At 47.4% G+C, this 16141-nt stretch overlaps 1 protein-coding gene across 12 annotated transcripts in view; it reads left to right on the forward strand.

The window, feature by feature from the left end:
- Positions 1–16141, forward strand: part of MAP4 (microtubule associated protein 4) — a 200329-nt gene that overhangs the window by 172670 nt on the left and 11518 nt on the right. For 8 of the 12 annotated variants that reach the window (XM_034998405.1, XM_034998404.1, XM_034998403.1 and 5 more), the window contains 7 exons: positions 6258–6364; positions 7383–7598; positions 10496–10679; positions 11275–11334; positions 11449–11741; positions 13154–13267; positions 15209–15301. In XM_034998405.1, the coding sequence (XP_034854296.1) occupies positions 6258–6364; positions 7383–7598; positions 10496–10679; positions 11275–11334; positions 11449–11741; positions 13154–13267; positions 15209–15301 (1067 nt within the window). The remainder of the gene's footprint in view (positions 1–6257; positions 6365–7382; positions 7599–10495; positions 10680–11274; positions 11335–11448; positions 11742–13153; positions 13268–15208; positions 15302–16141) is intronic. The other 4 variants (XM_034998409.1, XM_034998411.1, XM_034998407.1 and 1 more) reach the window with 3 other exon arrangements.

The raw sequence follows: 16141 nt of genomic DNA on the forward strand, positions 1-16141 counted from the left end.
GTAATTACTTTAAATGCAAAAAGTCTAAATACTACAATTAAAAGACAGAGATTGGAAGGATAGATTATTTAAAAATGGCCCAAGGACATGCCCTCTACAAGAAATGCATGTCAATCATAAGGACCATAGGTAGGTTGAAAGCAAAAGGTGGAAAAAAGATATATCATGTTAACATTAATTTTTGGGGGGTGCCTGGGTGGCTCAGTCAGTTAAGTATCTGCCTTCGGCCCAGGTCATGATCCCAGGGTTCTGGGATGGAGCATGACATCGGGCTCCCTGCTCAGTGGGGAACCTGCTTCTCCCTCTCCCTCTCCCTGCCACTCCCCCAACTTGTGCTCTATCTCTCTCTCAAATGAATAAATAAAATATTTTTTTAAAAACCTTAATTTTTTTAAGTGGCTATATTAATATCAGACAAACTGAACTTCAGAGCAAAGAATAAAGAATCAGTCCATCAAGAAGACAGAGCAGTTCTAAATGTATACGCACCAAAAGGCAGAGCTGCAAAATACATGAAACAAAAAATGATAGAGCTGAAAGGAGAAATAGATCCACAATTATGGTTCAGGACTTCTGCATCCCACTCTAAGCAATCGATAGAACTATTGGACAGAGTATTAGTAAAGGTAAAGAATAACTTAATACCATCACACAACAGGATCCAGTTGACATTTACAGAAATTCCACCGAACGACAGCAGAATGAATATATATTCTTTTCAAGATCCCATGGAACATATGCCAAGATGGATCCTAGGTCACAAAATGAACTTCAGTACATCTAGAAGATTAAAATCAGGGGCGCCTGGGTGGCTCAGTCAGTTAAGCATGTATCTTCGGCTCAGGTCATGATCCTGGGGTCCTGAGCAGGCAGTCTGCTTCTCCCTCTCTGTGCCTTCCCCTGCTCATACTCTCTCCCCTCTCGCGTTCTCCCAAATAAATAAAATCTTTAAAATAAAAAAAAAAGGGCACCTGGGTGGCTCAGTTGGTTGAGTGACTGCCTTCGGCTCAGGTCATGATCCTGGAGTCCTGGGATTGAGTCCCGCATCGGGCTCCCTGCTCAGCAGAGAGTCTGCTTCTCCCCCTGACCCTCCCCCCTCTCATGCTCTCTCTCTCTCTATCTCATTCTCTCTCTCAAATAAATAAATAAAAAATCTTAAAAAAAATAAAATAAAATAAAATAAAAATCATACAGAATATGTTGTCTGGCCATATGGAATCAAATCAGAAACCAATAATAGAAAGACCACAGGAAAATCTTTAATCATTTGGAAATTAAGAGTACACTTCTTAATAATCCATGGGTCAAAGAGGAAGTTATCACAGGAAATTTTAAAAATGAGAGGGTCTGGCTGGCTCAGTCGGTGGAGTGTGCAACTCTTGATCTCAGGGTTGTAAGTTCGAGCCTCAAATTGGGTGTGGAGATTACTTCAAAAAAATTTTTAAATCTTTTAAGAAATTTAAAATGAACTTCATGATCCCAGGGTGCTGTATGGAAGTGTCGAATTACTGTATTGTACACCTGCAACTAATTTTTTTTTTTTTTAAAGATTCCATTTATTTGACAGAGAGAGACAGCGAGAGCAGGAACACAAGCAGGGGGAGTGGGAGAGGGAGAAGCAGACTTCCCACCGAGCAGGGAGCCCGATGTGGGACTCGATCCCAGGACCCTGGGATCGTGACCTGAGCTGAAGGCAGATGCTTAATGACTGAGCCACCCAGGCGCCCCACCTGCAACTAATATTACACTGTATGTTAACTAACTGGAATTAAAATTTAAAACAAAGTAAATTAAAAATAAAATGAACTGAATAAAGTGCTCGCTTCGGCAGCACATATACTAAAATGAACTGAATAAAAACAAAAATACAACATACCAAAATGTGTAGAATGCAGCCGTAGCAGTGCTGGGAGGGAACTTATGGCCTCCACGTGCTTACATTAGAAAGAGAAAAGATCTCAAATCAGTAGTCTAAGTTGCTATATCAAGAAACTAGAAAAAGAAAAAATAAATCCGAAGCAAGCAGAAATCAGTGAGATTGTAAACAAGAAAACAACAAAGGAAATTTATTAAACCAAAAGCCGGTTCTTAAAAAAATCCCAATACAGGGCACCTGGGTGGCTCAGTTGGTTAAGCGACTGCCTTCGGCTCAGGTCATGATCCTGGAGTCCCGGGATCGAGCCCCGCATCGGGCTCCCTGCTCGGCGGGGAGTCTGCCTCTCCCTCTCCCACTCCCCGTTTGTGTTCCCTCTCTCGCTGTGTCTTTCTCTGTCAAATAAATAAATAAAATCCTTAAAAAAAAAAAAAACCAATACAGCTGGTAAACCTTGAACAAAATTGACAGATAAAAAGAAGACGCAAACCACTAACAACAGGAATAGGGGACGTCACTACAGCCATTAAGAGGATAGAAGTGAACACATTAAGAGGATAGAAGTGAACACCAGGAGCACCTTTACACCCCCAGATTCAATAACTTAGAATAAATTGCTTGAAAAGCACAAGTTACCAAAACTAAACCAAGATGAAATAGATAACCTGAATAACCATTAATAAAATTAGATTTTTAAATTAAAAAGTTCCTGAGGGATTCACTCTAGGGGTTTACCTTATATTTAAAGAATAATTAACACCAATTTTACACATTCTCTTCCAGAAAATATAAGAGGAGGGAAAATTTCTGATTCATTTCTTGAGGTCTGAATTTGTCTGATAGCAGAACCAGACAAAGACCATACAAAACAAACTACAGACTAGTATCTCTCATGAACTTAGATACAAAATGTTAACATCATATCCAGGAATATATAAAAACTGTACCCAACAGCCAAATGGAGTTTATTCCAGATACACACGGCTGGTTCAGTAATCAAAAACCAAATCAACATAATCCATATCAACAGTCTAAAAATTCATAAGCACAGAAATGCATTCAACAAAACCCCAACACTCATTTATGGTAAAACACTCATCCAAGATTAGAGGGAGAACTTCCTCAGCTTGATCAACTTCCTCATCTACAAAAAACCAACTGTACCATCACACTTAACAGGGAAATACTGAGTGCTTTCCCCCTGACTGGGAACGAGGCAAGGATGCCTGCTCTCACCACTCCTACTTAATGTGGTTCTGGAAGTTCTGATCAGCACAACAAAGTAAAAGGAAATAAAAGAGCATTTAGATTAGAAAGGAAGAAATAAATCTGGCTCTCTTTGCAAATGACATGACTGTCTATATAGAAAATCCCAGGGGCGCTTGGGTGGCTCAGTCGTTAAGCGTCTGCCTTCGTTCGGCTCAGGTCATGATCCCAGGGTCCTGGGATCAAGCCCCGCATCGGGCTCCCTGCTCCGCGGGAGGCCTGCTTTTCCCTCTCCCACTCCCCCTGCTTGTGCTCCCTCTCACTGTGTCTCTCTCTGTCAAATGAATAAATAAAATCTTTAAAAAAAAAAAAAAATTCCAAGGAATCTACCAAAAAACGTCCTAGAACTAATAAGTGTTTCAGCAAGGTCACAGGATGGAATTAACTGTATTTCCATATACTAACAGTGACACCATTTTTTTTTTTTAAAGATTTTATTTATTTAACAGAGAGAGAGACAGCGAGAGCAGGAACACAAGCAGGGGGAGTGGGAGAGGGAGAAGCAGGCTTCCCACTGAGCAGGGAGCCCGATGCGGGACTCGATCCCAGAACCCTTGGGATCACGACCTGAGCTGAAGGCAGACGCTTAACGACTGAGCCACCCAGGCGCCCAACAGTGACACCATTTTAATAAAAATCCTGTGCATCAATATTTGTAGCCGCAGTAGGTGGATAGTGAAACTGGTAGAGCCGTACCACGAGCAGTGACCGCTGATACATGCAACACCACCGATGCATCTCGGAAGCACCGGGCTGGATGAAAGAAGCCAGACACAAAAGGGAACATACTGTATGATTCCACTTATGTAATATTCTTGAGATAATGTTGTAGAGATAGAGAGCAGATTAGTGGCTGCCAGAGATTTAAGGATTAGAAAAGGAGGGGGGAGGGTGGCTCTAAAAGGGTGACATGAGGGAGCCCTGTGGTAATGGCACACTTATCTGTCCTGATTGTTAGGAGTGGTTATGTAAAGCTACATGTGCTAAAATTGCACGCATGCGCGTGCACATTCTCACGAATGAGTGCACGTGGAACTGGACACATCCGAGTAACCTCCATAGATTGTACCAATACCAGCGTCCTGGTTTTTTGTTTTTTGTTTTTTTTTTTGAGTGAGAATGAGAGCACGAGAGGGAAGAGGGTCAGAGGGAGAAGCAGACTCCCCGCTGAGCAGGGAGCCCGATGTGGGACTCGATCCTGGGACTCCAGGATCATGACCTGAGCCAAAGGCAGTCGCTTAACCAACTGAGCCACCAAGGCACCCAGCGCCCTGGTTTTGATAGTGTGCTGTACTTTTGCAGGAGGTAGTGTTGGGGGAGGCAAGGTCAAGTGTGACCTTGGAAGTTCCTTCCAAAGGCCTTTTTAAAATGCATGCACAAGTGTATTTGCATTAGAAATGTATTTGCCCCCATCCCTTCTCTAGACAAATGGGTTTCCTATAATCTTAACTATTCTGCACCTTACTTTTTTTCTTCACTTAATAGAGATGGTTCCATATTGGTCATGCTTTATTTTTTCAGATACAGAGAGTACATTGATATTTCTGCCGTGGTGCTTAAATCACGTTTCTATGAACAGACTTCCGGGGTGTTTCTGTTCTGTGCTGTTAGGAGCAATGCTCTGATGAAGATCTTGCACATTTGCTATTTTGCTGGTGTGTGAGTATGCCTCTGAAATAAGTTTCTGGAAATTGGATATCTGGATTAGAATCTATCTATACCTAGAGTCTTCAGAAACACCGCTAGATTGCCCTGCATAGGAGTTGTACCATTCCATACACTTCGCAGCAGCGAGTATCTTCATTTATCCCCACAGGCTGTTTTCACATTGTAGGACTTCCGACAATATGTTAGGTTAAAAATGGCATCTCAGTGTGGTTTTAGTTTTTATTTCTATGAAAAATTGGACATCCTTTCTTATTTTCAATTTGTATTTTGATTTATATTTCCTTTTCTGTAAACTGTGTTCATAATCTTTGGGCCGTTATTCCAGTGGGTTGTTGGCTTTTATAGGAGTTAGTGATTTGTAGGAGTAATTTATATAATAAGCTCTGTCTTTGATGTGATGTTAATGATATTTTTTCTGTTAATTGTCTGCCTTCTGACTTTTTTTTTTTTTTAAAGATTTTATTTATTTATTTGACAGAGAGAGATACAGCGAGAGAGGGAACACAAGCGGGGGGAGAGGGAGAGGGAGAAGCAGGCCTCCCGCCGAGCAGGGAGCCCGATGCGGGGCTTGATCCCAGGAACCTGGGATCATGACCTGAGCCGGAGGCAGATGCTTAACGACTGAGCCACCCAGGCGCCCCTGCCTTCTGACTTTTCTTATCATTTTCTTTTTTTTTTTTTTTTGGCCACACTGAAGTTTGTTGTTTTGTTTTTAATTTTTCCTTAGTCAGACTGATCTTCTGTGGCTTCTGGATTTTGTGCCACTCAGAAAGGTCTTTACCACACCCAGGTTATAAATTTCATGGTATTTCATTGCATTCAGGTGTAGCCCTATTGAAATCTGGAGTTACGTCCCCACAGTGGTGCTGCTGGGCCAAGCATTAGGCGTAGACTTTATTTCTGGCCTTGGGTCTGATTTCATGGGTCTCCTCGGGCTTGTTGGAAATCTGGGTCACTGCTAGAACCAGATCAAGTTAATCTCACATCCTCCATAAAGTGGTGCTTTATAGGGAAAGGAAGTAAGGGGAGGACATTGGATGATCTTCTGGCTCTTATCCCATCTTCAGCAACCTTTATTCTAAGAGAGAAACTCTAGTAGAAGAGGTGTTTGTCCCCTGTGTGCTCCAGGGTTAGTGGTTGGGTGACAGAACCCCCTTTGCTGGTCTCCAGGGAAGGGAAACCAAACTTTAAGGGCTGTTTCCTTCCATTGGTCATTTGTGCAAATCCCACTTAGGTTGCTTTTCCACAGGGACTGTCTGCCTGAATCTCTGGAATCTAAAACGGTCCTGTCACAGTGAGAGGAACTTGGGAGTCTTGTCCACAGTTCAGAGCACAGCACTGTGGATTTTCTTCAGAACGGAGTCCTAGTCAGTGGTCTGTCTTCCTAAGACTTGCTTTTTCAAAATGGGTATGAAAAACATCTGCTTAGCATGACTTTACCCCCACTTAGGAATAAGTAAGCCAGAAGAAGGACGGCCTGCAGGGAGTGTGACCGGAAATGACATCACCGCCCCTCCAAACAAGGAGCTCCCACCCAGCCCAGAGAAGAAAACAAAGGTAGGCACCAGAGTGGTGGGGTTATCTTCTCCTGCTACCATTTTTAAAAACTGTATCTTCTGCTATTACTGCTTGAATTAATGAATGAAATTTGGTTTTTTCTGAGCTATCAGTAGTCCTTTTCTGGACATTCTTAGAAAATATTTTATATTCCTATTTTATCATCGTAGCCTAACTCAACCCTTAAAATCTCTGCCTTTGACCCCATTATCTTGAATACATGTAGAAATGTTCTGTAGAGGTTGTTTCTGCTTCCCTTAACAACAACAATAACGGGATTTGCAGAACTATTCAGAAATAGATTCTTCATTCGTAAAAAGGGAACTCAGATTTTTTTTTTTTATTTGAAAGAGATAGAATGAGAGAGGGAGAGAGAGCACATGAGAGGGGGGAGGGTCAGAGGGAGAAGCAGACTCCCCGCTGAGCAGGGAGCCGGATGCGGGGCTCGATCCTGGGACTCCAGGATCATGACCTGAGCCGAAGGCAGTCGCTTAACCAACTGAGCCACCCAGGCGCCCCGAGAACTCAGATTTTTAAGGTGGAGCAAAGCTTCAGGAACTTACCGGTGCTCGTTGCAGAATACAAATGCCATACTTCAGTGTGGTCCTAAAACCCTGCCATGTTGCCTCATCAAGGCACAAATAATGACCGTTTAATTACCTGCTGGTGACTTCTTCATAGAATTATTGCAGCCACCAAAAATTAGTTAATTGTTTAAAACCATCACTGAATTTAAGTCTTCAGGTACTGAACTGCTGGAATTTGTGACACTGTCATTAAGAATGAAGTCCCAGTTTTCTTTATTTTTCTCATGGTTTCTTTCCACTCCTTACCAAGCTCAGAAGAACGGAATGCTGCTTTTCAGTTGCATATATCCTCATTGCTTATAATTTTACTTTGAATTGTGCAATTTATACTTTTTTTCATTTGTTTTTATTTTTGTCTGTGTGTTTGATGTTGGCTTTAAAAAAAAAAAAAACCAAACAAACAAACAAAAAAACAACACATCAACTTAAAGCCTTTGGCCGCCACTCAGCCTGCAAAGACTTCAACATCGAAAGCCAAAACTCAGCCCAGTCCTCTCCCTAAGCAGCCAGCTCCCGCCACCTTTGGTGGGGCGAATAAAAAACCCATGAGCCTCGCTGCAGGCTTAGTGCCGGCTGCCCCACCCAAACGCCCTGCCACCGCCACTGCCAGGCCGTCCACCTTACCTTCAAAAGACTCAAAACCCAAGGTAAGTAGCCACCCAGGCCCTGTGCCTGGGAGACGTTCTCCCCTCCGAGGGTCGATCGCTCTCGTTGCTGCCACGCAGTGCAGTCGAGCTGGTGGAATTGGGGGAAGGGGAGAGAGGCGACTTGCAAATCTTGAGGGTGCACAATGCAGCCATAACACCTGAAGGCCTTTCAGACTTTGTACCTTTCCCTGCCCTGCTGGGAGGCAGTACTGCCTCTGCTTAGGTTTCTTTTCCTTTCTCCCTGCTCCTCCTTACTCTTCCCTTGTTTGAACACCTGTTAGCGAGTTTGCCCTCCTCCACATACTGTCACCTACTCCTTTTTGGTACAGTTCCACGTCAGAGTCCCCATATTCGCTTCCTTATCGTTCTCTTTAATCCTCTAGCAGAAGTGAGTTTCGCCTGTGACTTTTTTGGATAAGGTCTTCTGGCTGATCTCTGTAGGTTCCAACAACGTGTGACAACTTCTTTGCTTTTGACATTGGGCCTCTCTCAATGGGCTCCCCGCTGCAGGTTTTCAGTTTTCCAGGTCAGCCACACATAACTGCCTAGAAACCGGTCCATTTGGAGTAGGAGTGGCTTCAGCAGGATCGTTCTAGAAGGGCAGCTGGGCTCTGTGGCTGCCTTCCTTAACATCTTGTTTTGCTTGAGAAGGGCCTTTCGGTCAGCTCAGTGTTGTTCTTTAAATTCATGGTGGGCAATGTTAGTGTATCATCTAATCTTGTAAAGAAAATTGATGGAACCTAGGAATTGTAGTCTCGGTTGGAATCTGGCCAAGAAACTGAGAAATCCTGTCATAGGTTAAGAATGATAAAATATATAGCTTTCTGGCGCTCCCCATTTACCCAGTTGACTGCTTTTCTTGATCGTGAGAAGATGATTTAGTTGCATGAGAGGGCAGAGGGAGGGTGACTGGAGCCCTGGCATGGCAAATCCTGGGGCAGACAGAAGACGGCAGGGGGAGGTGGTCCAGTGAAATTTCACTTGGCAGTAATAACAACCATGAAGTGTCCTCTACTGGTTCTTTTATATAAGTTAATTCCTTTGATTCTCTCGGTCAGCAACCCCTGATGTGGGTATTAGTATTCTCATTTCATAGCTCAGTGAGATAACCTTCCTAAGGTCCAGTGCTAGCTGGTAGCAGAGGCAGTGTGGGAGCTTGGGGCTGACTCCACCACTGATGCTCAGGGCCTCTGTCAACACTGTTCTTTCGTGGCTTTTGCCATGCAGCTTTTAGACAGCACTCTGAGATACAGCTGACCTGAAAATGTGATCTGCATTCCAGTTACTACTGCTGTTGGTTTTTTAGATAAGAAACAGATGAAAATATTTTGAGAGATTGATTAAAAACTAAAGTCTAATGAAATTTATTTTTATCCTTATTTGGTAGAAAGAGAAAGCAAAAGAAAAAAAACAAACAAAAGAAAAAAAAACTTACTTAGAAAAAGTAGATCCAGGATTCTGGTAGAGAAGAAAATTTGTAAAATGATAAACAGCAGAGTAACTGCGGTTATGAAAGCAGGCTGGTTCTGTCGCTTGCTGAAGCCAAGAGCCTGACCTCTAAATCAAGGATGTCACATTTTTTAGAGCCTTCTATCCTTAGTACCTTTTTTCCAACTTATTTTATCACTATTATTAGCAAAATAAGACCCTAGTAGATTATTCTGAATCATAGTCCTAATATTGAGAATTTGAAGGAGGCCTCAGAGAGTGTCTGTTTTATACTCAGATCTTAGAGCCGACAGGAGGGATCCCTCTGCATAAATCCTACGATCTATTCCAAACAGAGCTGGTGGCTGAGCCAGTTCCTCTAATTCCAGCTATACTTAGGGACTTCATTTGTAGAAACAGCCATTACCCTGCGCTTTCAGGGTTAGACTTTAATTCGATGCCAGCCCTTAATTTCTGAGCACCTCCTTAGCTGATTTTCCATTTAAGCTGTATCCTGCTTGTCTCCACCAACATACTGCACTGTGTGGCCATTTGTCATGGAGTAAAAGGGCTGGATACACTGTGTCTATGATTTGGCTTATTGTCTAGAGTAACTTGGTACTTCTGTTCCCATAGAAACCAGGCTACATGATTCCTTCCCTTCCTTACTAGTGACGCCATGCCCAGCCTCCCTGGAAGAGGGGCTAGAGTGACCCAGATGCCAAGACTTTTCCCCTTGGCTCTCAGTCACAGCTGCGACATCAGTGCTCCTCATCCCCTGTGGGGGTCAGGCCTGCCCCCTCCGTCCCGCTCTCCACGTGCCTGTGCTCTCAGAGACTTCTCCTCCTCTAGTCCCTAACACCACATGGCATCACAGCTGGTCCCGGGGTCCTCTGTGCCGAATTCCTTTATCCGACTGAGGAAATAGAGCCCAGAGAGACACTGTGATTTGCCAGGAACACACTGAGTTGGGGGCCTGCCTGGGACTTTAGAGCTTAGCATTCTCATCTGACTGGTGAGGCCAGTGTTCTCACTGTTTGCAGCCTTAACCAGCATTCACTGTGTGCATCTTCGCCAAAAGAGTGACTGAATTTGAACATCATTTTTACATTTTTTGTGTTGTTTATATATTTACTTATCTTCGGTCAAGTAATTAAAATACTGATATATTTAATGTATTTAAATACATTAGATCCTGAGACAGACTGTGTTTGTGATGTGGTATACTTTTCTGGTTTGTTCATTCTCACTGGTGCAGGCTGGATTGAGATAGTTAGGCTCCGTTCCCTGACTCCAGCTGACACAGCGCCCTGCATGGCCCGTTTCTCACTCTGTCTGAAGGACTTAGATCTTAGAACAGCATAAACTGTTCTGTCAGTGAGTGCCAAATCCACAGTTTTTCTGGTGTCCGCTGACTTCCCGGGCCGCCTGCTGACCTGCAGCTCTTATTCCCATTTCCCTGTCACCAGCCTGTTGCAGAGGCAAAGATTCTGGAGAAGCGGGCCTCACCATCCAAGCCAGCCTCTGCTCCAGCCCCCCGGCCTGGCGCCAAGAGCTCCCAGACTGTTCCAAAAGCCCCGGCCGCTGCCAGTCCTGCCTCAGCTGGGCCAGGCAGTCGGAGCCCCCCCACGCCTGTGCCCAAGAGGCCCACCGGTGAGTACTGTTACCCTCCACTCCCGTGGGAACCAGTGGGGAGAAGGGTGGGGCCTTGGCTTTGCCCCAGCTGTAGCTCCAGCCAACGTCACAGAAAGCCGTGCACCCCTGTTTGTGCCCTCGTCCTTAATGGGGTACAGTGAAAAGTGGATCCTTGATCTCCATATGAGGTTAGCAAGTACGTATATTCAGAAAATTGAGTGAAAGGGATTCTTACGGATTCCCAGGTAGTGTTTACTGTTCCTTTCTTAGTAACTTCGCAGCACTCAGCACATCGTGGTCATGGGCATACATGACAGGAGATAGTCCCACTGGTGCATGGACTGCTAACCCACTTCCGAGGCCATGCGGAAGGCACTGGCAAGGCTGTAGAAAAGAATGAGATAGAGTGGGTGGCCGTGTATGCTCCAGAAGGGCACAGTCTTTCCCTGGCTGTCTAATTTACCCCTCATTTATTCCCAGCGACTAGCACAGTGCATGGCCCAAAAGGGACATTCAGTAATTGTTGAATGAATGAATGAATCTCAGGATGGGATGAGCCATTCACTAGGTTAGTTTGTAAACACTAAATGTTAAAACGTGTATGTTTGTGCAGCCATTAGGACTGAGGGAAAACCTGCGGACATGAAGAAGACAGCTACAAAGTCTGCACCAGGTAACACCCGGTCCCTTGCTTCTAAAATAAACCCTTACCTCTCTGTGGCTCTAAGGCTCCCTTTTGCTCTCTCCCCCTGAACCCTTGTCCTCTCTCACACTCCTACCTTTGCAGCTGACTTGAGTCGCTCCAAGAGCACGTCCACCAGCAACGTGAAGAAAAGCGCCACTGTCCCTGGGGTCGCCCCCATGGCAGGGGTGGCTCCCAGCCGAGCCAAGGCCACACCCACCCCTCCCCGGCCCTCTGGGACCCCTTCCTCAGACAAGAAGCCCGCCTCAGCCAAGCCCAGCTCCTCTGCCCCAAGGCTGAGCCGCCTGTCTACCAACACTTCTGCCCCTGATCTGAAGAATGTCCGCTCCAAGGTTGGCTCCACGGAAAACATCAAGCATCAGCCTGGAGGAGGCCGGGTGAGTCCAGGGAGCTGGGGGTCCTCGGCATGCCGGCCCTTGCTTCTTCCGCTGCCACACCCACCCACCCGCTGTCCCCCAGGCGTGTCCTCACATCAGCCCCAGGCGCCAACCAAAGAAGAAGGGTGGTGGGGACATTGGATTCAGTGCCAGGGACTTTCAGCCTGGGCTCCAGGTCCCAGCAGCAGGCTCTCTCTTCCCGTCCCCATCAGAGGAGGTCTTGTTCTGTATTTCGGGGTTTAGGCTTACATTTTTGTTTGGAGGCAACAGGGTTCTTCTCCTTAACAAGACGAACAGAGGTGGACTGTGAGACCGTGTGAAGGTGAGAGACTGGACGTGCTCCTTACCCTTGCGCTGTCTGAGCAGCAGGACGTGTAGGAGGTAGAAGCTTTGATGTGGGGGGTGGCGGGGGGGGGTGCCTTCAGCGTGAAAGAGGTAGGGCATCCTCTGGTGGCCGGGAGGACTCGCTGCTGCAGACCTCCTGCTTTCCTAATCGGAAGGGCGGCCCGGGAAGTCGTGGTGGAGGGCGGCAGGGCAGGCCCCGGCGCTTTACTCTTAAGGCTTTTCTGGTTGCATCCACCCCAGAATTACTTGTCAGCTGTTAGCAGCAGTGGGACTTTGGTGTATGAAAAGATGGTGGCGAAAGTCCCAGTCGAAGTCCTTGGAGCAGGAACCTTCTCATTTCCTATGTGATTCTCCAGCATTAAACCACCACCCCTTCTCCCACTCAGGGTAGGATAGCTTAATTTGCTTCAACCCAGAGCCCTTAAAAAATTGAACAGGGCCCAAAATGAGGCAGAATCCTGGTACTTTTGGAAGACATTGATGGCAAACTGAGATTAGTCTGGAAAAAGGGCCTGAGAGTTGCTTTTGCTAAGAGGCTGTGGCTCTGGCGTACCCAATGCATGACCCATCTCCCCCTTCCTGGGCTCTTCTTATGCTTTCCTTGGGCAAAAGTTGCAGGTGGTCCTGGGGGGACGTTGAGTGACTCGGCCTGATAATCAAATTATTTTTTGCTCCCAACATACCTGAGTGGTATGAGACTTCCCATCATCAGTAGTGGCTCCCTGTTGACTATGGCAGCTTGCTTGGGGTGAGGACATTTGAATGGGAGGGCATGATGATTGGCAAACACACACTCCAAAGAGAATCACTAACTTAGCCCTCCTTCCCACCTTTCTCTGTGAGTGCTATCTTGATCTCTTCCTAGGGTCTCAAGACTTTGTTCTGCAGCTTCTCCCCCTGGCTGGTCTACCCTGGAAAATGGTGGGGTTTTTTCCTAGGAGCACGGGTGACCTGCTTCTGCCGGTGGCCTGGCCTGATTTTGAGTCCCCGACAGCTTTCTTCCCTTCTTGGCATTTGGGCTCTTACCCTCTTGGTTTGAAATGTGCCCTCCCTTTATCTCCATCCAGGCCAAAGTAGAGAAAAAAACAGAGGCATCTGCTCCGGCTCGAAAGCCTGAACCTAACGCAGTCACTAAAACAGCCGGTCCCATTGCGAGTGCGCAGAAACCACCTGCTGGGAAAGTGAGTTTTATTTAGACTTTTACCTCTTGAAGGTGAAAGATGATAAACTGTTTCTTCCAGCCTGAGTCACTTTCCCTTCTATTGCACTTTTTTCCTGTCCTTAGTTTCTACTTTGCTCCCGCATTCCCTCCTCTTTGTTTGATGACTCAGCCATCAGAAAAATTTTTGTATTAACCCTGACAGTTAACAGAGTTGGGAGCCCATTAACCTTTGGGAAATATCTATTCAACCGGATAACATGGATCCAAAAACCTTCAGCCACTTTCTTCATACTGACCTTGATGTGAAACCCCAGCCGTTTTGCACGTAGAACACACAAACTGAGCACCCAGGTCCTGCCTCAGTGAGGCATGTGGTATTGGTTACTTGCCAGCACCTGGAACCCTGGACCCCTGGTGCTTTAAACTGACCTTTCAGTTTAAGAAGGCCCCTTTCACAACATGCTGGCTACAGAGATAGCTTTGTTTGCCCTGGTTCCCCATGTCCCCTTCTCACTGAAAGTTCACATGCTCCATTCCCTCTGGAAACCCGCTCAGCTTAGGGATTGCACAGGTAAGAGGAAACTCTGGGTTCTTTCCTCTTGCCTCCACATCCTGGAACCAGGCCCCTCCCGCTTGCTGTGGGAACCTTCTTCCCTTAGCTGTGGCAGGTAGGTGGTCTCTCCAGCCAGGGGCTGCTAGAGGACCCTAACCTCCAGCTCTCAGGGACCAGGATGGGGAGTCTCAGCCCAAGGAATTCGTACAGTCGGTGAGGCTTCCAGGTGACTCCTAGAGGTCCTGTGGGTCTCTGGTTCAGAGCAGGGTTTCATTAGGAAACGGTTTGCTAACCAGTTATTCATCACTGACATTGTAAAGAAGGCACAAAACGGTGAGGTATTTGGGTTGGAATTTCTCGGGGTGGATTTCTCTGCTCTGTGGAAAACTCTTCCGCTTGGAGCCTGTTTCATTTGTGAAGGGCTCTGAAGCGAAGGAAGGAAGCTGGCAACTGTTTCTCTTTCAGAAGACTCAAAGAGAGTTCTTTGTTCCAGCCCTTAGAGCCTGGGCCTTTGTGTGGCTGCATTCCAGGGGGAGCCACTCATAAGCACTACAGTGGGCTGTGTCCTGTGGTCCGTCCCTGCCCCCCCCGCCCCGCCCCATTACGCATCACTGCAGCCCTGCTTGGAGCGGCTTCTCTTTGCGCCCGAAAACTCACAGGGCACAGGATTAGGCATCTGGAGGACTGAGGGAAGTGTTGTACCCTCGAGTTGAAGAAAAGTCTAGACCAGAGGCTCAGTGTACTTTCTTGAGCCCGAGACTACCGGGCTGCTTGTGGAGTGTGGAGCTGCCGAGAACGTGGCTTGCGCTCCCCCTGGCGTCCGGATTCTGCATGGCAGGCCCAGCGGCCTCTGGTCCACTTGCATTCATGATTGAGCTCTGATGTCCCTTCCTTCCTGTATCAGATCTGTGCCCTGTGAGCCAGCTGCCCAGTGCTTCTCGGAGCTGCCTTTCCTTCCCAGATAGAAGGGAAGGGCCAAGGTTCGGTGAGGACCAGTCCAGATGAGCAGGACCCTTGCAGAGAGGCTCCCCCAGACACTCCCAGCTGTCGGGGAAGAACAGGCGGGAGCAGGAGTGGGGCTGTGCCTGGGTGGGCATCCGGGGCCTGCTGCTGGCTGGGCCTCGTGAGCCACGGCCCAGCCCCAAGGAGCAGTGAGGAGGACCATTAGCCCTTCTGCAGCCTCTGCTTCTGTCCTTGTGTTGTCTTTGTCCTTCACTCCCTTTCCTGCTTCCCTCAGATTCCTTCCCCTGTGCTTCTCCACAGCTGTTCGGCTGCAGGTGGGGGCGGAGTTGGAACAACACTCTGTTGTCACTTTGGTCACGTGTGGACGCGCTGCCTGCCCTTTGTCGGTTCTAACCAGCCCTCTCCCTTTATGTTGTTTTTTTTTTCTGTTCTCTAACACTCCAGGTCCAGATAGTCTCCAAAAAAGTGAGCTACAGCCATATTCAGTCCAAGTGTGGTTCCAAGGACAATATTAAGCATGTCCCTGGAGGTGGTAATGTAAGTATGGGCTCCGGACAGCTAGCGTCTGCAGCACAGCCCCCGTGGGGCACACTGGGGAGAGGGCCATGGCAGCCTGGCCCGGGGCTTCCTTCCAGATGCAGGCTAGCGAAGTGAGGGGAGGCCTCAATGCCCCGGTATATTTAGGCTGGCTGGTCCTGGGAAACCCCTAAATATTACAACCCGGTGACGCCCACTCGGCATCTCACCTCTCTTTCCCCCACTTTCACCTTTCTGAGTCCTCCCTCCTCTTATTCCCTCAGCAGCTCCTTTTCTCTTTGTCCTCTTCCTTCTTCCATCCAGACATCCCTTTATCATGCTGCCCTTCTGTGCCAGCCCTAAGCTCTGCTGGGGACACAGGTGACTCTGGCTAACAGGGAGGCCCTGGTCTAGCATTAAGAACACTCTGTTCGCCCTCCACGTGTCCCTGTGACCTTGCAGAGGCAGGCGAGGCTCCAGCACGTGCCGGAGGGAGGGGTGTTATGGAGCTGCCACGTGTGGCCTCCGCCTTCACTGCTCCGCACCCGCTTCTCCCCCTGATCAGCCTGATCACTCCGTTCCTTCTCCTTACTGTCCTGAACTGGGCTGAGTCCTGCTCTGCTCACCCCGTTCATTTTCAAGCTCTGTCCCTCCTGCCCTTTAGTGGCCATGCCATCCTGCCTGTGGCTGACCAGCACTCCCCCTGCCCAGCAGTTCTGTTGTGAGGAATCCGCCTCAGGGCATCCCTTTGTTGCCCCACCCAAGCCCCCTTACCGAAGCTCCTTCCAGTTACTTCCCCGCCAGTGGCTCTGCTGGCCTGGGCAGGAACTGCATCCTTGACACGCGGTGGAATGCACCTGG

The sequence above is a fragment of the Mirounga leonina genome, unplaced genomic scaffold, assembly GCF_011800145.1.
Source record: "Mirounga leonina isolate KUSES-001 unplaced genomic scaffold, KU_Mleo_1.0 Mir_94, whole genome shotgun sequence".
NCBI classification, from domain to species: Eukaryota; Metazoa; Chordata; class Mammalia; order Carnivora; family Phocidae; genus Mirounga; species Mirounga leonina.